Source organism: Anolis carolinensis, unplaced genomic scaffold (genome assembly GCF_035594765.1).
Source record: "Anolis carolinensis isolate JA03-04 unplaced genomic scaffold, rAnoCar3.1.pri scaffold_30, whole genome shotgun sequence".
In the NCBI taxonomy this organism is placed as follows: domain Eukaryota; kingdom Metazoa; phylum Chordata; class Lepidosauria; order Squamata; family Dactyloidae; genus Anolis; species Anolis carolinensis.
The window spans coordinates 333,713-359,464 of NW_026943839.1; the positions used below are offsets into that span (position 1 = coordinate 333,713).

The following is a 25,752-nucleotide window of genomic DNA, read 5'->3' on the forward strand; positions in this document are numbered from 1 at the left end:
TGTGTCCAGGTTGGTTCATCAAGTGCTCTGCTATGTCTGAAAAAACTCAAAAATCAGAACAGTAAATAAGGAGCAGCACTCTGAAAACAGAAGAATTCCAGACAGGAATCAATCAGGGGCAGCTAACGACTCTGAACAAAGGATTCCCCCAGGCCAGGATGAGCTCCCGACTGTTTAATAGCCTAAGCAGTTAAAAAACTGTCCACCTAAGCAGTTAAAAAACATCTGCAGCTGTGAGTAGAGAATTTTAGGGATAAATTAAATCCAATTTAATTTACAACACGATAACGAGTGAGGAGGAAATACAACGATCAAAGGACTTGGCGTCACAGTGGATGAAGCAACAGCTCCCCCTCTGGCCGGAATATTGATACTAATATTATAATGTAATGCAATATAATACTAGTAATAATACAATATAAAATTAATTATATATTCTATATTAAATGTAATATTACTAATAATATTACGGTACAGTGGTATAGTGAAATATAGTAATATATAGTGCTATTATTGTGCTATGCTAATAATATAATATATTGCATATACATGTAATATTAGTATCAATATTATAATGTAATGCAATATAATACTAATAATACAATAATATTAATTATATATTAAATGTAATATCACTAATAATATTACGGTACAGTGGTATAGCGCAATATAGTAATATATAATTCTATTATTGTGTTGTGGTAATAATACAATATATAGCACATACATGTAATAGTGATACTAATATTATAATGTAATGTAATATAATACTAGTAATAATACAATATAATAATATTAATTATATATTATATGTAATATCACTAATAATATTACGGAACAGTGGTATAGCGCAATATAGTAAAATATAATGCTATTCTTGTGCTTTGGTAATAATATAATATATTGCATATACATGTAATATTGATACGAATATTATAATGTACTAATTACTAATATTACATGTAATATTAACATTATAGTAAAATCGTATAGTGCAATATAATATAACTGTTTTTAATTCGATGTTTTAATACCGCGTTGTGTTTTTTCAGCTGCTGTGTATATATTATTATTGGTTTTTATTATTGTTCTTTGATGTTTCATATTTTATTTTATCATTGTTTTGTATCTGATTTTGCTGATAGCCGCCCCGAGTCCTCTTCGGGGGAGATGGAGGTGGGATATAAATAAAATTATTATTATTATTATTATTATTATTATTATTATTATTATTATTATTATTATTATATAGTGATATATGGTACTCATATTGTGCTATGCTAATAATATAATATAATGTATGTTTTTTAATATGATAGAGCCAATTAGGAAATGACATTGATAACCCAGGAACACAAATGAGAGTCTGACACAGTGCCGCGGATGGCGAGGTCGTGCAGCACCCGCGGATACGGAATCCAGAGGCGGCCTAGCAGACGGCCACGTCGAAGGCGCGTGGGCGGCCAATGGCGAGGCGGGGTGGGCGGGGCGCCGCATCCCGCCGCCCAATCAGGCAAAGGCGCCGGGTGAGGGCGGAAGTGGTCCGCGCATGCGCAGCACCGGAGAGGGAACCCCTTTCTGCCCGGCTCGGGCATGGCGGCGGGGTCTTTGGGGGCGTGCTGCCGGGCGCTGCGGCGGGCGGGCGGCGTGGCCGGGCTGGTGCTGCTCTACTACGGCTTCTCCATCGGGATCACCTTCTACAACAAGTGGCTCATGCGCAGCTTCTCCTTCCCGCTCTTCATGACGCTGCTCCACCTGCTCGTCATCTTCCTGCTCTCCGGGCTGGCCCGAAGGGGGCGGGGCCTCGCACTCGGGGGCGGGGCTCCAGCAGGGGGCGGGGCCTCTGGGCGGGGAGGGCACGCCCCCACGCGCAAGACACGCCCCCTGCTGCCCTGGGATGCTTACCTGCGCCAGGTGGGGCCCGCAGGTGAGTCAGGCAAGGCCTTGTCATATAATGTGACACCGAGTCCTTGATGGAGTACTTCCTCATTCCTTTCTGCACGCTACTGGAAGTTTTTATTGGTGTTGTAAATTAGTTAAATTAGCCTCCCCGCATAAAGCGGTACCTACATTTCCTACTTGAGAGATGCAACTGTCTTTTGGGTTGTTTAGGTCAACAGCGAGCTAGGCTATTTAATGGTTGGCAGCTCATATAATGTGACACCACTTGTGACACCGAGTCTTTGATGGAGTATTTCCTCATTCCTTTCTGCACGCTACTGGAAGTTTTTATGGTGTTGTAAATTAGTTAAATTAGCCTCCCCGCATAAAGCGGTAGCTAAATTTCCTACTTGAGAGATGCAACTATCTTTTGGGTTGTTTAGGTCAACAGCGAGCTAGGCTATTTAATGGTTGGTAGCTCATATAATGTGACACCACTTGTGACACCGAGTCCTTGATGGAGTACTTCGCCATTCCTTTCTGCACGCTACTGGAAGTTTTTATTGGTGTTGTAAATTAGTTAAATTAGCCTCCCCGCATAAAGCGGTACCTAAATTTCCCACTTGAGAGATGCAACTATCTTTTGGGTTGTTTAGGTCAACAGCGAGCTAGGCTATTTAATGGTTGGTAGCTCATATAATGTGACACCACTTGTGACACCGAGTCTTTGATGGAGTATTTCCTCATTCCTTTCTGCACGCTACTGGAAGTTTTTATGGTGTTGTAAATTAGTTAAATTAGTCTCCCCGCATAAAGCGGTACCTAAATTTCCTACTTGAGAGATGCAACTATCTTTTGGGTTGTTTAGGTCAACAGCGAGCTAGGCTATTTAATGGTTGGTAGCTCATATAATGTGACACCACTTGTGACACCGAGTCCTTGATGGAGTACTTCCCCATTCCTTTCTGCACGCTACTGGAAGTTTTTATTGGTGTTGTAAATTAGTTAAATTAGCCTCCCCGCATAAAGCGGTACCTACATTTCCTACTCGACAGATGCAACTGTCTTTTGGGTTGTTTAGGTCAACAGCGAGCTAGGCTATTTAACGTTCGGGAGCTCACTCCGACTTGGGCTGGCTTCGAATTTAATAGTGATTTATTGCAGCTGGCTACTAACTACCTGGTCGATTATGCATGTCGATTATATGTATTACAACTTATGATATAGTATAATGTATTGTATGATAATAGTAATAATAGCGTAATATACTAGTAGTGTGTTAAATATATTTAAGTGGTAATATTTTTAATTGTGAGTGGCGATGAGTCTTTGCGGCCAACTTGGGCCCTCTGGGTGTTTTGGACTACAACTCCCACAATTCCTAACAGCCTACCGGCTGTTAGGAATTGTGGGAGTTGTAGTCCAAAACACCCGGAGGGCCCAAGTTGGCCCGTACCTGCCCAGACGTGTCTTCCTCGTGCCTTCCTCTCCTTCCCAGCGCTCTCCACCGCCTTGGACGTGGGCCTCAGCAACTGGAGCTTCCTCTACATCACGGTCTCCCTGTGAGTAAGGCCGCGAGGGGGATGATTGGCGTGGGCTGTCAGCATCAAAGGGACTTTCCTCCTTCCCGTTGTCTCGACTGACCACCCCTTTTGCCCCCCTCCGCAGCTACACCATGACCAAGTCCTCGGCCGTCCTCTTCATCCTCTTCTTCTCCTTGGTCTTCAGGCTGGAAGAGCCGGTAAGGCCATTGTCTCTCATGCAACACATTGGGGTCTCCAAAGGCCATGACCGGGCTCTGGCTATGCAATATATTGGACTCAGGGCCTCCAAAGGCAATGGGTGGGTTCTGGAAACACAACACAATGGGATTCAAGGTCTCGAAATGCATTAGCTGGGCTTTGGCCATGCAACACAATGGACTCTGGGGCTCCAAAAGCAGTGGCAGGGCTTTAGCTGTCAAGGACAGAACGCCACTAGATAAGATTCAACACAGTTTATTAAAGGTACAGAACCAAAAATGCTCGTAAAAAACAAAGAGCTAGGCAAACACTCGCCTTCAATATGAAAAGTCACTCAAAAACGGTTCAAAAGATAAACCGGATTAAACCAAAAATGCTTACTTCAGCCTGGGACCTTAAACAAACAAAAGCTGGCAAACAAAGATTCAATAGAACATAAATATTAGCAGCAGATTCCTCTCTGCTACTCAACAGCTGTGGTTGAGCAACTAAGTTGTTACTCCTCCGTGCAGCGGGCGAACTCCGGGTCCAAACACATCAAGCAAGGGTTGCAGCGGTCAGCGGGGTCCCAATCCGGTCCGAGGTCGTTTACCAAGTGCAGGCGTCTTAGGTTCCACAAAATCCTCCGATAGACAAAGAAAGGGTCGTCCAAGATCGTAGTCAGTCAGTCAGTCAGCCAGTCCAGCGTCAATTCCGAGTAGGTAGATAATGTCCGTCAAGAAGACGACGGAGGTCCAAGCTAATAAGATTAAACACAGGTTGCACAACAAAAGCCCACACAGTTCCTCCCGCCGTCTATGCCCAGTGTCCTTGGTAACTTACGTATACAGCAAACGAATCACACCCGTCTTCAGGAATTTCCCAACAAGAGCCCAAGCGTCCGTCCAGATTACCTTGCCCAACGCAATTAGCCCTAGATTCCAAACCCCATTTTATGCCAGTTTACAACTCCTCATCGCTATCAGCTGTTACCCTAATTCCAGGTGCCTCCTCATCATCCTCCTCATCAGAGCTAAAACATCGTTGACTACGCCCCACAGCATCCCCAGCTGTGGATCCCGTCCCATCCCTCCAACTCGTCCACGGGTCCGATCCTGCAACCCGCCAGTCGTTTCCCATGCTATCATTACCAGGAACACCCAAATCCTCCCTTACACGAGTCCATTCCATATCATCCTCCTCTGAGCTAACCACCTCTTCCTCCATTCTCTCAGTAAAGCCCTCAAAGGAGTCTTCGTCAGATGGTTCTGCAAAGATGTCTCGCAGCCGTTTCCTCTCTCGCTCCTCAAGAGAGTCTGACTCTCGAGGAGTCTTACGACCACGTCTCCCAGTATTGGAGCCATAAGGCTCAACCATAACATTATGACTCTCTTGATTTATTTATTTATTTACAGTATTTATATTCTTATATATCTATATATCTAAAAGAGTGATGGCATCAGGGCAGCGGACAAAACAACAAAACTACAGGCCCTCCAACCTCGAAATTTGACAACACAACCCATCATCCACGCCTCTAGGTTGATACAACAAAAAGAAAAGAAAAATAAAGTCCTAATTAGAGGGAGAGGAATAATTGCTTTTATCCAATTGCTGCCAGTTAGAAGGCTAAGCTCCGCCCACTTGGTCTCCTAGCAACCCAATAAAAAACAATAAACACTAAAAAAATTAATACAATAAAATACTATAATAACAGAAAATAACTAAAAATAATACAAGAAAATAATAAAATATAATAAATAAAAATATAACTTACAATAAAATTAATAAAAAATTGCAAATAACGTCAAATAAAAATTACACAACAATTTTTAACCAATACCACCACCACTTTGCCACAGCAACGCGTGGCCGGGCACAGCTAGTATTCTTATATATCTATATATATAAAAGAGTGATGGCATCAGGGCAGCGGACAAAACAACAAAACTACAGGCCCTCCAACCTCGAAATTTGACAACACAACCCATCATTCACGGCTCTAGGTTGATACAACAAAAAGAATAGAAAAATAAATTCCTAATTACAGGGAGAGGAATAATAGTTTTTATCCAATTGCTGCCAGTTTGAAGGCTAAGCTCCGCCCACTTGGTCTCCTGGCAACTCACTCAGCCCAGGGGACAGGCACAGTTAGGCCTCACTTAGGCCTCTTCCACAGATTATCGGATTTTAACTGGATTATATGGCAGTGTAGACTCAAGGCCCTTCCACACAGCTATATAACCCATTTAGAATCTTATATTATCTGCTTTGAACTGGATTGTCTTATCTCCACACTGCCGTATAATCCACTTCAGTGTGCATACTAAACATAAAGACAACCATACAACAGACATTCAATACCACCACTACCTCAACAATTTCTCACAAACACCACCAGACAACACCACAGCAACGCGTGGCCGGGCATAGCTGTGCCCGGCCATGCGTTGCTGTGGCGAAGTCTGGTGGTATGGGAAATAAAGTATTGAGGAATTGGTGGTAGTTAAGGTAAAGGTTTTCCCCCTGACATTAAGTCCAGTCGTGTGTGACTCTGGGGTTTGGTGCTCATCTTGAGTCTACACTGCCATATAATCCAGTTGAAATCAGATAATCTGTATTTTATAGGCAGTGTGGAAGAGGCCTGATTGAAGTGGCCCTGGGCTGAGTGGGTTGCTAGGAGACCAAGTGGGTGGAGCTTAGCCTTCTAACTGGCAGCAATTGGATAAAAACAATTATTCCTCTCCCTCTAATTAGGACTTTATTTTTCTTTTCTTTTTGTTGTATGAACGTAGAGGCATGGATGAGGGGTTGTGCTGCCAAGTTTAGAGTTTCTGGGATGTGTAGTTTTGCTGTTTTGTCCTAGGCCGAAATTTCATTACCCTTTTATATATATAGATAATGTTTATATATTTTCATTCATTCAAATATACATACATTGCAAGTGTTTGCTGCATACAGTGCAATACTTCCATCTATTAGTCTTTCATAATTATTTCTCAGAGAATATATTTTCAATAAGGGGTCACAGTCTTCTATTTGAATAGTACATATAAAAATATTGTAAGTTCCAAATTTATATCTGTTTCCTCCTTGCCTTCAGTCTATTAGCTTCCTCTATGTACATTTTTAGATTAATTTTACATTTACACTATTTATATTCTAACCATCTGCCACAATGGAGTCTGGGGCTCCAAAAGCAATGGCTGGGCTCTGGATAATAATAATAATAACAACAACAATAATAATAACAACACAGTCCCAGACACTTGGAAACTGTTCGACTTGTGATTTTGTGATACGAAATCCAGCATATCTATCTTGTTTGCTCTGTCATACAATATAATAATAACAACAACAACTACTACTGCTACTTTATTTTTATACCCCACGTCCATCTCCCCAAAGGGACTCGGGGCGGCTTACATGGGGCCAAGCCCAAATTAAAAACAGCAGATAAAATAAAACACATCAAAAGAAATACAGAGACAAAAATAAAATTTTACACATTGGCATAATAAAATTAAAGTAATAACTATAACAAAGCATGAGTTTAAATACCTGACTAGGGGTCATAAAAACAAACTAGGTAAAGTGCACCAAGTGAGTGTTGTAAACCTGAGGTAGATAATAATAATAATAATAATAATAATAATAATAATAATAATAATAATAATAATTGGGTGCCGTGCCAAAAGATCTCAGCCGGCATTTGGAAACAATAGACATTGACAAAATTACAATCTGCCAACTGCAAAAGGCCACCCTGCTGGGATCTTCACGCATCATCCGAAAATACATCACACAGTCCTAGACACTTGGGAAGTGTTCGACTTGTGGTTTTGTGAAACGAAATCCAGCATGTCTATCTTGTTTGCTGTGTCATACAACATCGTTGTGTCAATAATAATAATAATAATAATGCTTTATTTATACCCCACCACCATCTCCCCACGGGGACTTGAGAAGGCTCACATGGGGCAGAGGCCCAAACAACATAAGGACAAAGTAAACAATGACATGATAAAGTGCTACAATCAATGAGAGAGTATCTTGGGATGGGATGGATATGCACTACATTGGACCCAGGACCTGCAAAGGCAATAGCTGAGTTCTGGCCATGCAACACAATAGATTCAGGGCCTCCAAAGGCAATGGCTGAGCTCTGAACATGCAACACAATGGGTTCCAGGGCCTCCGAAGGCATCATTTTGGCTCCAATCATCCACCACGATGGAGTCTAGGGCCCCAAAGGCATTAGCTGGGCTTTGGCCATGCAACACAATGGACTCTGGGCCTCCAAAAGCAGTGGCAGGACTCTGGCCCTGCAATGCAATGGACCCCCAAGGCATTGTTTGGGCTCCAGCCGTCTGCCACGATGGATTCTGGGATTCCAAAAGCAATGACTGGGCTCTTGATATGCATTACATTGGACTCAGGGCCTGCAAAGGCATTGGCTGGGTACTGGACATGCAACACAATGGGGCTCAGGGCCCCCAAGGCATCATTTTGGCTCCAGTCATTCACCACGATAGAGTCTAGGGCCCCAAAGGCATTGGCTGGGCTTTGGCTATGCAACACAATGGGGTCCAGGGTCTGCAAAGGCAATGCCTGGGTTCTGGCCATGCAACAGCCACCTCCCTGTGATGGGTTCAGGGCCTCCAAAGGCAATGCCTGGGTTCTGGTCATGTGCTGCATTGGACCCAGGTACCGCAATGGCATTGGCTGAGCTTTGGCCATGCATTACAATGGGTCCAGAGGCTGCAAAGGCAATGGCTGGGTTCTGGCCGTACTTACTTACTTACTTAGGCAATCCCTTGTAGCCTGAGGATGATGGTCCTCCTAAGTGTAGTGTCTTTGCGGTGGATGCGTAGGTGGCTGTTGAGACCTTTTCTTGACCCGCATGTTCTTCTGCAGTGAAGACATCGGTTTCCAGACAGAAGGTGGTCCCGGTCAGAGTTGGCTTGATGCATCTTCCTCTTGGCATGTTTTTCCTTTAAGCCCTCCATTCATGCCCCTTTGAATCTCACAGCACTGCTGGTCACAGCTGACCTCCAGCTAGAGCGCTCAAGGGCCAGGGCTTCCCAGTTCTCTTTCGGTGTCTATGCCACAGTTTTTAAGGTTGGCTTTGAGCCCATCTGTAAAGCTGTTTTCCTGTCCACCGACATTGGGAGTAGAGTAACTGCTTTGGGAGACGGTGATTGGGCATTCGGACAGCGGAGTTGGTGATGTAGAAGCATGGCTTCAATGCTGGTGGTCTTTGCTTCTTCCAGAACGCTGACATTTGTCCGTCTGTCTTCCCAAGAGATTTGCAGGATTTTTCGGCGGCAACACTGATGGCATCGCTCCAGGACTTGAGTGTCATGTTTGTAGACACTCCATGTTTCATAGGCGTATAGCAGGGTTGGGAGGACAACAGCTTTATAACCAAGCATTGTTTAGAAAGCAATAGCTTTATAAACAGTGGGATCCAAGGCCTCCAAAGGCAATGGTTGGACTCTGGCCATGCACTACATTGGACTCATAGTCTGCAAATGCAGTGGCTGGGCTCTGGCCATGCACTACATTGGACTCATAGTCTGCAAATGCAGTGGCTGGGCTCTGGCCATGCAACGCAATGGGGGTTGAGGCAATGGCAGGGCTCTGGCCATGCAATGCAATGGGCTCACAAGGCGTTGTTTTGGCCCCAGCCATCCGCCACAGTGGAGTCTGGGTTTCCAAAGGCGTTGTCTGGGCTGTGGCCATGCAACGCAATGGGACCCAGGGCACCATCGGGGCTCCAGTCCCCCCCCCCCTAATGTCCCTCTCCTCGTTTGCTCCCGGCCAGCGTCTGGCGCAGGTGCTGGTGGTGCTGCTGATCGCGGGGGGGCTCTTCCTCTTCACCTACAAGGCCGTCCAGTTCAACGGGGAGGGCTTTGCGCTGGTGCTGGCGGCCTCCTTCCTGGGGGGCATCCGGTGGACCCTCACCCAGATGCTGCTGCAGAAGGAGGAGCTGGGTGCGTGACCCCCGCGGGGAAGGGGCCAGGGAGGGGGAGGGACCCCTGTGCCGCCCCTCCTTGACCCCCTCCTCTCCCCACAGGGCTCCAGAACCCCATCGACACCATGTTCCACCTGCAGCCCGCCATGTTCCTGGGGCTCTTCCCACTCTTTGCTGCCTTTGAGGGTAAGTATGGTTTTGTTTGTGTGTGTGTGCATGTGGGAGTCTTGTATTACAGTCGCTGCATTTGAGGAATAATCTTTCTGGCAAACACAGCTGCAGTGGAACGATTATATAGGACTATTTTGCATTTCCGTGTGAGTTTGCTGGGTTCATGCAAAGGCTCCTGGTGACCAACGGCAACATATAAACGCTCCAGATAAAAATACTGTGCTAATATACTGTTTTCAAAGTAATATTACCTTTGCAAGTAGTGGAGTGTGGGTTGTGAGGTGAGGTCAAGCCAGTTTCTCTGTGCTGTTGTATTTTAATTTTTGGAGAGAAGGCAAGCAGACAGGAGCTGCTTATGCGGGAAGCTCGCTCTTGCCTGGCCCTTTGGAGTCCCCTTGTTGCATGGTTTTTAAACTTTTTAAGCTTTGAATATGTTTTTGATGGATTTTAATTGTAAATACCTGGCCCTTTGGAGTCCCCTTGTTGCATGGTTTTTTAAACTTTTTTACCTTTAAATATGTTTCTGATCGATCTTACTTGTGAAGTTTTTAGTGCTGTTTGTGTTTTAATTCTGTTTTAATGTTTGTATATTTTCATATTTTAAATTGTATACTACTGCTTTTATGTCAAGCCACTTTGAGACCCCTTTGGAGATATAAAGTGGGGTCCCCCCGCGGGAGAAGAACGGAATATAAATTAATTAAATAAATAAATACATATAAATACTATAGAGTCTCACTTATCCAACATAAACGGACCGGCAGAACATTGGATAAGCGAAAATATATATCCCGCTCTTCTCACCCCGAAGGGGACTCAGAGCGGCTTACAAATCAAATGTACATACAATAGATTATTAGCATAACACAATATAAGTATTAAATTACTATATTGTACTATATGGTAATATTATTAGTAATATTACATATAATATATAATATAAAATTAATATTATTATATTGTATTCCATTATAATATTATCAATATTATATGTATATACAATATATTATATATTTATAAATGATATATATATACACACACACACACACACACAGTAGAGTCTCACTTATCCAACACTTGCTTATCCAACATTCTGGATTATTCAACGCATTTTTGTAGTCAATGTTTTCAATACATCAATATTATATGTATATACAATATATTATATATTTATAAATTATTATAAATGATATATATATATACACACACACAGTAGGGTATCACTTATCCAACACTTGCTTATCCAACATTCTGGATTATCCAAGCCATTTTTGTAGTCAATGTTTTCAATACATCGTGATATTTTGGTGCTAAATTCGTAAATACAGTAATTACTACGTAGCATTACTGCGTATTGAACTACTTTTTCTGTCAAATTTGTTGTATAACATGATGTTTTGGTGCTTCATTTGTAAAATCATAACCTAATTTGATGTTTAATAGGCTTTTCCTTAATGCCTCCTTGTTATCCAACATATTCGCTTATCCAACACTCTGCCGGCCCGTTTATGTTGGATAAGTGAAACTCTACTGTATTTACGAATTTAGCACCAAAATATCACAATGCATTGAAAACATTGACTACAAAAATGCGTTGGATAATCCAGACTGTTGGGTAAGTGAGACTCTACTGTATATAAAACTACATTTTAATATGTGTGTTTATGGAATGTTTTGCAATGTTTGTGTGTTGTGATTCACCTCAAGCCACGAGGAGAGCCAGGCAAGAAATACAGTGGTGGTGGTGGTGGTGGTTGTTGTTGTTGTTGTGCCAACGGCAGCAATAGTGCCAAGCTCAGCTGGGGCCATGGGTCAGTCTGGTGCTGTGTTCAGGTGGACAGGAGGGACATGCAGGAGAGACCTGAACCCCGGATGGTCCTCTCTCGGCAGGGCTCCCGCTGTCCACCTCGGAGAAGCTCTTCCGCTTCCACGACGAGGGTCTGCTGCTGTCCCTGCTGGCCAAGCTGGCCCTGGGGGGCGTCCTGGCCTTCGGGCTGGGCTTCTCCGAGTTCCTCCTGGTCTCCAAAACCTCCAGCCTGGCCCTCTCCATCTCCGGGATCTTCAAGGTGGGCTGGACCTCTGTGCAGACTTTGGGGCATTCGTGGGGAGGGGGAGTGGCTGGGGAGGGGGTGGCGCTGGGGTAGCCAGGTATTCCCGTAATGCCGCTTCCGTCCCCTCTTATCCTTTGCTGCCTTTCCCCTCACTCCCCAGGAAGTCTGCGTTCTGCTCCTGGCCACCCACCTGATGGGCGACCACCTGAGCCTCCTCAACTGGCTGGGCTTCGTGGTCTGCCTCCTGGGCATCTCCCTCCACGTGGTCCTCAGGGCCCTGGGCACCAAAGGTACGTCAGGCTGGGTGGCCATCTGTCGGGGCTGCTTTGATGGCGCAAAATAAATGGGGGTTGGACTGTCTGTTGGGTTATCTAAGCAATCCTGCATGCATTTTCAATGTGGGATGGTTTATGTAGTTAGTTATGTCTGTTGCTTAGTAACATGAGCCAAGATGCATTCCAGAGTTGAAGCCACCATTTAAGGGTTTTGCATATGAAATGGGAAATGGGTGTATCCTTTCTGGGGACACACAGGAAGTGATGTACAGATGCCTCTTCCTGTCTCTTCCTCTTTGCTCCTGACCATGCCATGCTGATGTTCTTATCTGTTAAGAGATATGTAGTTTCCTGAACTGTTTTTCTTTGGAACTAAGATGTTTTTGCCTGTATGACCATCCTCATACAAGATTGTGAGTAAACATATTTTTGCTATTTTATTTGATGTCTCTGATGCTTATTTTATGCGCATGACCTTTTAAAGGGAAAGGGAGGCTGGATATTTTGTCTTATTGTTTATTTACTTTTTACCTCTGCTCACATAAACCCCTAGTCTTCTGCGTTTTTACTGCTCTGAACGAATGTTTAACCATATTGGAATCATAATCTTAACAGGTTATGAAAATATATTCCTATTACTGTCAGAGTATTGGAGTTCACTCCTGGTGCTCTGCCATATTTTGGTGGAATTGCCCTAACTCAAGAGTTATTTTGGAGCCTAACAGGTCAGATTCCCCAACACGGTCCCCACTCCCTGTCTCTCTTTCTCTTTGCAGGCCAGAAGGGCCCCAAACCTCCAAAGGAGCCGGACTTGGAGCTGCTGTTGTTGCGACACCAGGACGGGGAGGAAGCGGCGGGCGAAGCCCCCCTCCAGCGTTGACCGCCCTTACCCTGCGATACCCCCCCCCCCAAAAAAAAATCCACCCTGAGGGTCTCCTCCCTCCTTGCCGTGCGGCCGGACAACATGATGGGACAACTGGGGGGCTCCCAACTGCAAGGGAGTCGGACTGGAGAAGGGAAATCTGCGGCTGGCCCAGGCCCACAGCCAGGCGGTCTTTCGGCAGATGCTGGACGGTGGAGAAAGGGTTGGATGGATTGTGCTCCGGCTCTGATACATTGGCCTGGGTTTTGACAATGGTATTTCCAAAGACTGCCCCTCCCGGAATACCCGAGGACGCTGCTTTCGGGGCTGGAACTGGGAGAAGCCAAGAGGCAGAGCAAGTGGGGACCCCGGGAAGACCCCACTCTCTGGGTCTCTCTTTGACCTGCTCTGGTGTCATGAATACTTTTGAAACAAAGGTCCTTTTTATTGCCATTTCCAGTGTGAGAGGGTATGTCGGGACTTTTACAGAACAACATTTAGACCAGGGGTCCTCAAACTTTTTAAGCCAAGGGCCGGTCTACAATCCTTCAGATTGTTGAGGGGCGAGATTATCATTTGGGAAAAAAAATGCAAACAAATTTCGATGCACACTGCACATGTCTTATTTGTAGTGCAAAAACAACAACAACAACAATGAAAGAACAATACAATGTTTAAAAATAAAAACAATTTTAACCCAACATACATTTATCAGGATTTCAATGGGAAGTGTGCTCCTGCTTCTGGCCAATGAGATAGTCAAGTTAATTAGGATTGTTGTTGTTGTTGTTGTTGTTGTGTGCCTTCAAGTCATTTCAGACTTTGGGCGAGCCTAAGTCTAAAATGTATTTATTTATTATTTATTTATTTACTGCATTTATTTACTACATTTGTATCACACCTTTCTCACTCCAAAGGGGACTCAGAGTGGCTTACAAATTATATGTACATACAATATATTATATTATTAGCATAGCACAAATATTAGCATTATATATTACTATATTGAACTGTACCACTATACTGTAAAAATATTAGTAATATTATATGTAATATAGAATATATAATTAATATTATTATATGGTATTATTATTAGTGTTATATTGTACTACATTATAATATTATTATCAATATTATATGTACATACAATATATTATATTATTAGCATAGCACAAATATTAGCATTATATATTACTATATTGAACTGTACCACTATACTGTAATATTATTAGTAATATTATATGTAATATAGAATATATAATTAATATTATTATATGGTATTATTATTAGTGTTATATTGCATTACATTATAATATTATTATCAATATTATATGTACATACAATATATTATATTATTAGCATAGCACAAATATTAGCATTATATATTACTATATTGAACTGTACCACTATACTGTAAAAATATTAGTAATATTATATGTAATATAGAATATATAATTAATATTATTATATGGTATTATTATTAGTGTTATATTGTACTACATTATAATATTATTATCAATATTATATGTACATACAATATATTATATTATTAGCATAGCACAAATATTAGCATTATATATTACTATATTGAACTGTACCACTATACTGTAATATTATTAGTAATATTATATGTAATATAGAATATATAATTAATATTATTATATGGTATTATTATTAGTGTTATATTGCATTACATTATAATATTATTATCAATATTATATGTACATACAATATATTATATTATTAGCATAGCACAAATATTAGCATTATATATTACTATATTGAACTGTACCACTATACTGTAATATTATTAGTAATATTATATGTAATATAGAATATATAATTAATATTATTATATGGTATCATTATTAGTGTTATATTGCATTACATTATAATATTATTATCAATATTATATGTATATACAATATATTATATTTTAAAATTGAGGGCGGGGGCCAGGTAAATGACCTCGGAGGGCCACATCCAGCCCCCGGGCCTTAGTTTGGGGACCCCTGATTTAGACAGACAGATTTTGTGTAACTGCATTGGATTCACAACAACCTACAGTTACACTGGCTAACAAACAAACAAACAAACAAAGGGGGTTACATTTTGACTCAACATTCACCCACATGTCCATGTATTCATCTGTCGGGTTTTAAATCGCCACCCGAAACACCCTGATTTATTGGTAAGACAGGTCCTCTCACCTTCTCTCCAGTCAGACCGTGTAAGCATCCAGCGAAAGCAGCACCGACAAACGACACCTCAGTTGTAATTCTGCTGATCCCAGCGGTTCTAAGGCTTTATTTACAAGTATTTACAGCTACAATAACAAACACCATCGCTCTCTGGACTCATGCTTCCCCGCAACGGTAAAGCATGTCCACTCTCTTCGCCGTCAGCTATCAGCACACACTGGCAACACCCAACATTCTACTGTCCATGATGAATGTTCCGTCCATGCTGTTGAAATTGGAAGACTTGACCTATTGGCCCTGCAGGCAGTCAATCAGGGCTGGCTGGTAATTAACTCGTGTGCTGCTGGAAAGCTTGCCGGAACGCACAGTTGCACAATCCAAACAGCAAACAATGGATCTAATATTTCACACTAACAACAAAATACACCAACATCATCCTCATGCATACATCACCATTTCTCCATTCTTCCTCTGTGAAGAGCACCTCTTAGGTCAGACCACATGCTTGCAAATCTGCCAACGCACCAAACACTAAAATGCATAATTTCCCTAAGAATAACACCAAGGGTCAGATCTGTGTTTTCCCTGCAGCAGAAACCAACTTCTTTAAACATAAACAGACTCCCGAATGCACTCTTTTCTCTTCCCTTGAGAAAAAGAGGCCAGTGACCAAGCTGCCTTCCATTGCAGATCTGCCACTCCCAAAATCCACCATCTCTCTTGAGCATGGAGGGCGAATACCTCGCTGTCTGTCATACACTTTCTTATATAGCAGTATTTCACTGATGTCCCAAAGTTGTAAATTACTTACAGGTTGTTTGGCCAGCCTGAAACATCCAGGCTTCATCTCAGTTTCCCGGCAGATGTTGACTCTTCTTGATTGGTGTTGGCCTTGTGTTGACTTTCTTCTTAACATTGCAAACATTTCCTTATCTTAAAAGAGCCATTGCCTTTGACTAAGATAAACAAGTTGTTTTCCCCAAAAGTTCAACAGTTAATAATTTGTCCCAGTTCTTATCGATGTCTGCAGTTCAGTAAGCAGGCAGATAGTCATTGCAGGCCTTAATCTTACAATTGTGTCTTCACCCAAATTAGGCCCCATCCATACACTTTTCATAAAATTCATTCCATACCCAGACATTAAATCCACATTTATCAAATTTGCACATCACATTGATGTGACACTGGCTCCTCCAAGGAGCTCCAGGAAGCAGCTAAGTGGCCATTGGGCCTGAGTAGCGGCCTCCAGACCAGTGTGGCCCCTCATTGGTCCAGTTCCCCAACCTCTGATCTCAGTGGGTTCCTCTAGATCTTAGAAATGGCAGAGCAAGTCCAAGAAGCCAACAAGGAACCTCAAGGCCATGAGGTGGTTTCCCTACTCTGGACACTGACCACTAGGTGCCAGACCACCGGCACAAAAGGTAGACCCAGATTGATGCCTTCTATGAGCTTCCCCCCCCCCCAAAAAAAAAATCACTCTGAAAACCAACACAGAGACCAATAACAATATAATATAATATCTTTATTGAAGCAAATCAAATTCCAAAAGGAAATAAGCAGCAAAGTAGAATAAGCAATTGACCTTTCAGGAAAGATAAAAGTTAGTCCATTAGGTGAAAGTCTTATGTCCAATATTAAAGTCCAGAAACCGAAGCACACTCAAACTCGGCTTGAGTATTGAGTGGGGTAGAAGAGCAAAATGGCATGAAAGAGTTCTCTGGAGTAAATGTCCAGAAGCAGGATTTCAGGGCAAAGCATGAGCTAGATTTGCAGGAGCTGAAACACAATCCAGACTTGGGCAAGGAAGTAGACCAGCGCCCGGTCTACTCAAGAGTAAGCGCACCTTCAGGCCGCTTGGATTCCAAGAGCTAGAGACGATGATGCTTCTCAGTCAGAAGTAAAGTTGACACCACACAGGAAAGTTCCCAGCGCAATACTTTTATTGAAGTTCATAAGCTCCCCCAAACCAGATGCCTGACTCCCTAAAACTTCCCAGGAGAACTGAGCTTGTCATGTCACCACGCCAGGTGTCTGACTCCCAAATTCTTCCCAAGAGAACTGGGTTTAGCCATAGTCACCACGCTCAGCTAATCTGGCGCTTCTCAAACTTTGTCTCTGCGATCTGTCTGTTTTCAAAAAGGCCCTACGATCAAACACTAAACCTTCAGGAGAATCTGGGAGAGCCGGCACTGTTTCAAGGGCATCCTTAATTGGCTCTGGCTCGGAGATGTCAACAGAAGGCACCTGGAAAGTTGATTCTTGCTGACGTGGGAGAAAACCAAAGTCTTCTTTGTCCTGGACAGTAATGGCCACAGGGTCAGGGGCCAAAGGTGCCCTAGACTGGGCTTGTTTTCCCCACGGGCAGTTGGGAACATGCAGGGCATCACCTGGTCCCGAGAATACAGCAAATACACTGCCATCTCTGGTCCCAGGAGAGGGTTTTTTTGGGTAGTGTCTCTCTTTCTTCTTGCTTCCTGAGCCCTGTCCCTAGGCAGAGGAATGTCATGAGGTCTACAGAGCCCATAGGTGTTGCACTCTAACCTTGAGACACTTTTTCACCCAGCACCACACCAGAGTCCAATAGTACTTGTCGGAATGTGGATGATGGATGTGAGGCGGATATATTGAGACACTTACAGCCTTCCGTCTCAACTTTCCTCTCAGTTTGGCAACTCAGCATCTGCCTAGTAGCACGAACAAATAAGACTGCATAGCTGTCAGCCGATCCCAGCGGTAATGAATATTTATTTACACAGCTATTTACGTAGATAGCAGCTGGAGCTGCTTGCACACATGTTGCTTTGACAGAAGATTAATGGCGACTGCAAGAACTCTTATCAGTAAAAGAATAACTCCTCCCAAATTCCATCCTCAGTGACATGTTTCCTTCTATGTAGGCAAAAGCAGAAGTTTAATTCCTTTTCTCTCTAGGCAGTAAATCATTGCTCTATGCGATTAACTACTTCAGTACTAGATTGCTTGCCAAAGCGAACTTATACACTTACATTGAAACAATGAGTTAAATTTTACAACATTTAACCATTGCCTTGACAGTACTAACTACAAGAGTTTATTAAGAAAAACAGATACAAAGGGGGAAAACGGCATTTCCCAAAAAGCAGTAGAAAAGGAACTACAAAAAAAGCAACAGTCTATGTACAAAAGAGCAGTAGTCCAAAAATGGCAAAGTACATGAAGTCTAGGGAGTCAAGATCACAGGCATAAATCCGTGAACAGGAACTTTCTCCAAGGCAAACCCTTTCAGAAATATAGGCAAACACAGGAAACTTGAATCGTGAACTTGAGAGCTGAGACAGGAACCCAAACCCGAACCTTTTGGCAACATTGTCCCCTCTGAGAAACACCAAGTAAACACTTAATTTAAGCCCAGGCCCAACCAAAAAGCCATGAGAGCATGTCTCACACACCTGATTTTCAAGGACTTCTCACGGTATCTCTTCAACTGCCTAATTGATCTATCTTTCACTCCCTCCAACCAGGGACCTAATCTGATATTGCGGGAAAACTCCCCATCAGTGGAAGGTCAATTCCTAAGAGAAATGGACCTTTTACCTGTTTCTATTTCCCCTGTTGCTAAGGAATGAACATTGGGATCCAAACATCCACTGTCTCTCTAACACCCCTAGGCAGCGCGAACACTGGGAACCAACACGGAGGCCAATATACAATCTAATATCTTTATTAAAGCAATAAAAGTTTCAAACAAATATAAGCAGAGTAGATAGTCCATCAGTTGACCTTTTAGAAAAGATCAGTAATAGTCCAAAGAAAGAAAGTTATATGTCCAATATTAAAGTCCAAAATCCAATAACCGAAACACACTCAAACCTAATGGAAGTTTGAGTGGGGAAAAGAGCAAAGTTCCTTAGGAAAGTACTTGAAAGAATAGTCCAGAAACAGGGTTCAAGGCAAGGCAAGGCAATTCGTGGTGGATCTGTAACGCAGTCCAAACTTGGCAAAGAACGAGATGCTACGCCCGGTCTACTCGAGAGTAAGTGTGCCAACGGGCTGCTTAGAAGCACAGGATCAAGAGACGATGTGTTCTTCTGTTAGAAGTCCAGTTGACACTGCAACAAAGATTCTCTGCACAGAACTTTTATTGAAGCCCAAAAGCTTCCCCCAAGCAGGTGCGTGTCTCCCCAAAAGTTCCCAAGAGAACGAGCTGCTAACAACAAGACGCCAGATGCCTGCCTCCTTAAATCTTCCCAGGAGAAATGACTTAGCCACAATCTCCGCTAATCTCACACTTCTCCTTAAACTTTGTCTTCGAGAGCGATCTGCTTGGAAAGTAGCCCTTCTATCAAATTCTAAACTCTCCGGCCATCTGGGAAGAGCCGGCAACATTTCAAGAGCATTCTTAATTGGCTCTGGCTCTGCAATGTCAACAGGAGACATCTGGAAAGGGATAGAATCTTGCTGCGGTGGGAAAAAACCTAAATCCTTTTCATTTTGATCCGCAATGGCTGCTGGATCAGGGCCAAAGGTACCCGAGACATCACAGTCTCATCTTCAACTGCCTGTAGTTCTCTCTGATCTAAGGCTTGCAATTCTCCCCATCACACACAGACTCCTCAGTTTGAAACCCATCATCCCCATTGTCCTCTGAACCCCAACTGTAGGTGGGCCTCTTGCCTCTGGTGTCCTTATCTGACCGCTGCTTGTGGCAAGTTTTAGGAGGAGGGTGGGCTTCTTTGGCTGGAGTGACCAGGAAGCCCCCCCTTCCCTCTCCCAGGGAACACTGACCCCTCTCTGGCAGGGGTCCCAGCGGCCCAGCCCTTTTCTTCCCAATGGGCTGCCTTGCTTGCTCTGATTCTGAGCCAGAAAGGCCCATCCAGACAGAGGAGTCCACACGAGGGTCACTCTTTGCTTTGTACTCTGCTTGGCACTCACGGCAGCCTCCCAGTTAGAACATGGTTCTCTGCAAACATACAGAGAAGGGTCAGCATTGAAGCGTTGAACTCGGCTCCTAAAAATACTTTAAAGCAATTCAAAACACATTGTAAGATGACAAAAGAGAAATTCTGTACGGTTAATAAAAAAATCACAGTGCCCTCTAAGACGACACTTTCCTTGAAAGCCGGAGAGAGGGGTTTCAAAAGGTTTCACCTACTACCATTGCTGGTGGACTTGCGAGAAGGCCAAACAATTTTGGAAGGAAATACAACATGGGATTCAGAATATGCTACATATTAAAGTCAATTTAGACCCCAAGCTCCTCATCCTAGGGATGTACGACATTGAAAAAGATAAAAATAAAGAAATTTTGTACAATTACAGTAGAGTCTCACTTATCCAACATAAACGGGCCGGCAGAATGTTGGATAAGCGAATATGTTGGATAATAAGGAGAGATTAAGGAAAAGCCTATTAAACATCAAATTAGGTTATGATATTACAAATTAAGCACCAAAACATCATGTTATACAACAAATTTGACAGAAAAAGTAGTTCAATACGCAGTAATGCTATGTAGTAATTACTGTATTTATGAATTTAGCACCAAAATATCATGATATATTGAAAACATTGACTACAAAAATGCGTTGGATAATCCAGAACGTTGGATAAGCGAGTGTTGGATAAGTGAGACTCTACTGTACTTGAATTCTGAATTCTGTTGGTTCAAGTTGTCTGCCTACATAATAATAGACCCACTGATTCTCCTTCTTATTGTCATTATTGTCATTTCTAGTACTTTAATGACTATGTCAATTACGTAACTACCTCCCCCCGATTTGGCACATTCGCCCTTTGGCCTAGACTTGTGTCTTATATCTGTTTTTAACGCTTTTTCCTGCAATATTGTTTTTATGATGGTTTTACTGATATTTTTGATTTATTGTTGTAAATTTATGTGTTTTGATTTGTTTTTATATTGTGATGTTGGGCAAGGCCCCATGTGAGCCGCCCCGAGTCCCTACGGGGAGATGGGGCGGGATACAAGAATAAAATTATTATTATTATTATTATTATTATTATTATTATTATTATTATTATTATTGTTATTATTATTACTTAATCACAGCTGCAAGATTGACTTACGCCAAAAAATGGAGGGATAAAAACAGGCCAGATATCAAATTATGGTATAATAAAATTTTTGAAATAATGAATATGGACAAATTAACATATCTACTATCAAATACCCAAGGCAAGCCAAGAAAACAAACAAATTGGGAACCAATCAAAAACTACTTAAAAAAAGAAAAATGCAAGATAATAATATGAAAATAGTTTAGAAAAGAATGACTGAATGGGCCACCCCTGAACATATAAATAAGGAGAAAATAAACAATTAGGTACACAAAAGTACAATGGATATAAAAAGATCAGTTTTCAAAGCATCACACAATAGAAGGAAGTCAATTTTAATGTAATTGTATTGTTGGTGTATAGATGTTGTGTCTTCTAGGACGATCCAACCTAGGTTTTCTGGGGGGGTTTTTTTGGTTTTTTTTTTTTTTTGGTTTTTTTTCTTCTCGTTTTTGTTTTTTGTCTGTTATGTTTTCTGCACATTGATATGTCACTCACTTATGTTATATGTTTGATTATCTGTTTGCTTTTTCTGTGTTCTTTCTTTTTAATAATAAACTTCAATAAAAAATTTTTAAAAAAAGGTGAAAGGGGGGGGGGGGGAGAGGAAAAGAAGAAGTGCCAAGAGAGGATTGCAAAGGAGGGTGCTGCACATTCAGGTTGGATTCAAAACACCTAACACTTCTTTATCATATGCAAAAACCTCGCAAGGCCTCCAATCTGATCAACACTCACCTTAAAATATTGTGTTCCCTGGTTGCAGCAATTATTATTTTTGTATTATTTTGTATTTAAAGTCACTCACCGCCATCTGACAAGAACCTTGCAAGTTGCAGCCAGGAGGTGGCACCTGTGAGTCGAGAGCCATCTGAAAAATGGAGCCCCTTCCCCAAAAAACTCATTTGGAGTAGTGGGGAAGAGTGGGGATTTTAATCATATGTTTTATATTTTTATATTGTTTTAATTGTTTTATTGAATTTTCATTGCTGTTTTAATTATGTGCAGGCATTGAATTGTTGCCAATTTGTACGCCGCCCTGAGTCCCTTCGGGTAAGAAGGGCGGGATATAAATGTTGTAAATAAATAAATAAGAGTGTTGCGCCCCTATTTATTTATTTATTACAATATTTATATCCCGCCCTTCTCACCCAACAGGGGACTCAGGGCGGCTTACAATAAAACGCATACATAAAAATTATACAGTGCAATATAAATCAGTTAAAAAATTATTATTAACTTACACAAGTATTCATAAAATGCATTATAAAATACAGGTAGGTGTGTTCAGTTCAAAAAACTGGGTCTGTCAATTGAGTTCCAGCGTAGATGATAATAATAAACGCTGCCAATTATTATTCAAAAGCCTGGCCCCATAACCAAGTTTTAACCTTCCTACGGAAGGATAGGAGGGAGGGAGCCTGCCTGACTTCAATGGGGAGGCCCTGTCTCTCGTCCCTGCCAGACGCACCTGTGAGGCTGACGGGACCGTGAGCAGGGCCTCACCTGACGATCTTAAGCTTCGAGGTGGGTCGTAGCGGGAGACACGTTCGGACAGATAAGCTGGGCCGGAACTGTTTAGAGCAGGGTGTCAGGACCCAGGCTGCAGAGCACCAATAACCATGCACAGAGACCAGAATCTATCTAATATCTTTATTAAAGGAATATATAAAGTCAATAAAAACAAGTGAAGAATATAGTTCAGAAGTAGACCTTTCAGATAAGGTCAAATATAGTCCAGGAAATCAATGTCCAATATGAGATATTAGAGTCCAAAGTTATAATCCAATAACCGAAACACACACTTTGCCGAGCAAAGTGTGGGGAAATGACAGGGTCCTTTAATCCAATGGAGCTTGATAACAAGGCTGGAGAGCAAACTAGATTCTTGGCAAACAAGGCTTGATTCAAGGCAACAAGAAGCAAGGAACGAGAACAGGGTCCGTGGCAAAATCCGTGGCGAGGTCCGGGGAACAAGGCAGGGCTGGAATGAGAACAAGGTCCTGGAAACGAGGAACTGGAGTAGCGTAGTCTACACACGATCTCACTCCTGAAGCTGACGAATTGACTCCACAAGGATCTCCTTGCGGGTAAACACCTATATAGGATCTTGTTTTCCCGCCAAGGAACACTTTCCCTGGGGAACAAGAAGTGAAACCCATACTATGTCCAGATGCATGACTCCTTAAGATTTCCCAAGGGAAACAGGCTTAATCAGCTAATTGTCTGGCAGCGATCCTGGCGCTTCTGCGATTCGCCTCCCTAGCGCCTCTATCTCGATTATAATAATCCCGGCGAGAAAATGGGGGAGATTTCTGCCCAAGGCTTGTTTGGCTGACTTCTGGAGGGCAAACATCCTGCAGGTGCAAGGGCTCCAATTCTGGCTGAAACTGTGGGAAACCCAAGTTTTCCTCTTCGTCTGCCACAATAGTACTTGGAACGGGACTACATGGCCCATGAGTCATCACACAGGGGTCCCCAAACTAAGGCCCGGGGGCCGGATGCGGCCCATCGAAGCCACTTATCCGGCCCCCACGGTACAAGGGCAGAAGGGGGTTGGGCTAAATAACCCAAGGGGTCTCTTCCAACCCTCTTTATTATTATTATTATTATTATTATTATTATTATTATTATTAAACATTGAGGCTGGGTGGCCATCTGTCAGGGGTGCTTTGCTTGTGCTTTCAGTGCACAAAGGCAGAGGGGGATTGGACTCAACAGCCCAAAGGGTCTTTTCCAGCCCTCTTTTTTGTTGTTGTTGTTGTTGTTGTTAATAATAATAATTATTGCTCGGTGGCCAACTATAGTCCGGCCCTCCAACGGTCCAAAGGATCGTGAACTGGCCCCCCATTTAAAAAGTTTGGGGACCCCTGCTTTAGAGCTTTATAGGCTAAAGCCAGCACCTTGAATTGTGCTCAGTAGCTAATCGGCAGCCAGTGGAGCTGGCGTAACAGAGGAGTAGTACGCTCCCTGAATGCCGCCCCAGTTATTAACCTGGCTGCCTCCCTCCCGTTGGACTAATTGAAGCTTCCGAACAGTCTTCAAAGGCAGCCCCATGTAGAGTGCATTGCAGTAGTCTAACGATGAGTCCAGGAGAACCCCCAGACTGCAAACCTGTGTCTTCAGGGAGAGTGCGACCCCGTCCAGCACAGGCTGTGACCCTATACCCTGTTCGGCCTTCCGACTGACCAGGAGGACCTCTGTCTTGTCTGGATTCAGTTTCAATTTGTTGGCCCTCCTCGAGTCCGACACAGCGGCCAGACACCGGTTCAGGACCTGAACAGCCTCCTGAGTGACAGGTGGGAAGGCTGCATAGGCACCTTGAAACCACACTGGAGCCCAGAATATATGCAATCAAGCTGTTTATTGAAGATTATAAGTATGCAGAAGCAAATAAGGATCGGAGTCAATAGAATGGATAAATCCACAGAGTAGTATACTTATCAGTCTTTAAGCAGGAGTCCAAGGATGTAAGTAAGTAACTTTATTTTTCTATTCTGCCACCATCTCCCAACAGGGATTCGGGGCGGCTAACATGGGACAAAGCCCCAAAAATAAACAAGTACAACAAGGCATATCACAATAAATAAAACACAGCTCTTGCTAGTAACAAATTGACTCTAAAGCCTAAGCCTTCATTCCACTTGTGCCTGCTTCAAGTCTGCATCTGGATCTATTGCTGTTTCTTTGTCTGAAGTAAAACTGCTACTCGATTTGGGAATGTATTAGACTTAAGAACTGTGTTTACCCTAAGACTTCCTTGCTTCCTTTTGCATTATTCCACTGAGTGTGCTGTTCTTTATGTTTTGATGAAGTAAAGCAGTTTTCATTGACTTACCACAGTGTTTTAAGGCTTGTGACGGCGCGAGTGGCGCCATCTATATGTCAAACTATAAGTTTCAAGATTTGAATTGTTGTATCATGCCTGATTTTGCCCTTACCCTGTAAATGTAGTTGGATTGGTTATTTATATCTGTCAATCAATGTTGTTTGTACCTGTTATATTGCTCACTCAGCTAAACTATTTGGCTCCACCTCTTCCTGGAGTAGGACTGTGTTTCCTCCTTTTCATTCCATCAGCAAGTTCTCTATCGGATGGACGTGAAAGAGAGGCTTGGCTCAAAAAGCCCTTCAAAAGTTACCTCTCACCACCAATTCTGAGGTTCTTACCCTTGGGACTCACACTTCATGTTCAGGGCCAACCTGAACGACGTTGAGGAGTCTCAAGCGCCTTCACATCAGTCCTTTGGCAACAGAGGAAGACTCTTGTCTTCAGATATAGGTCATTGGACTGAGGCTGAGTTTGCTCCGGCATTCACAGCCAGAGAAAGAGGGATCTGGACAAGCTTCATCGACTTAAACAACCAAAGACTGTAATGTATATTTTCTTTTACCCCCTTTGTGAAGAATAAACCCAGTTTTTGAGTTATCTACAGTGTTTTGGTCCTTGGGAGTTCCAGTTTCCCTAAAGGAGGGCAAGAAGCAATCCCCTGGGGAAAGATGTCACGTCCATGCCTCTTTCACTAAGAGTTTACAGCCCCAGGCGCCACGGCACAAGGCTG

At 42.7% G+C, this 25,752-nt stretch overlaps 1 protein-coding gene across 1 annotated transcript; it reads left to right on the forward strand.

Moving 5' to 3' along the window:
- The first annotated feature begins 1,562 nt into the window (after positions 1-1,562).
- On the forward strand, positions 1,563-13,639 carry slc35c2 (solute carrier family 35 member C2). The gene is made up of 8 exons (XM_062966798.1): positions 1,563-1,927; positions 3,380-3,443; positions 3,550-3,622; positions 9,430-9,598; positions 9,682-9,765; positions 11,641-11,816; positions 11,962-12,091; positions 12,853-13,639. The coding sequence occupies exons 1-8, from the start codon at positions 1,594-1,596 to the stop codon at positions 12,954-12,956; spliced, it is 1,134 nt and encodes a 377-aa protein (XP_062822868.1). The 5' UTR covers positions 1,563-1,593; the 3' UTR covers positions 12,957-13,639.
- Positions 13,640-25,752: the final 12,113 nt, after the last annotated feature.

What these genes read in the sequence shown, in the direction of transcription:
- slc35c2 (XM_062966798.1), top strand. Translation starts at nt 1,594, where the DNA reads ATGGCGGCGGGGTCTTTGGGGGCGTGCTGCCGGGCGCTGCGGCGGGCG. An exon ending in CTCTACATCACGGTCTCCCT is followed by an intron (nt 3,444 to 3,549) that starts GTGAGTAAGGCC and finishes CCCCCTCCGCAG; the next exon opens with CTACACCATGACCAAGTCCT. An exon ending in TCTTCAGGCTGGAAGAGCCG is followed by an intron (nt 3,623 to 9,429) that starts GTAAGGCCATTG and finishes GCTCCCGGCCAG; the next exon opens with CGTCTGGCGCAGGTGCTGGT.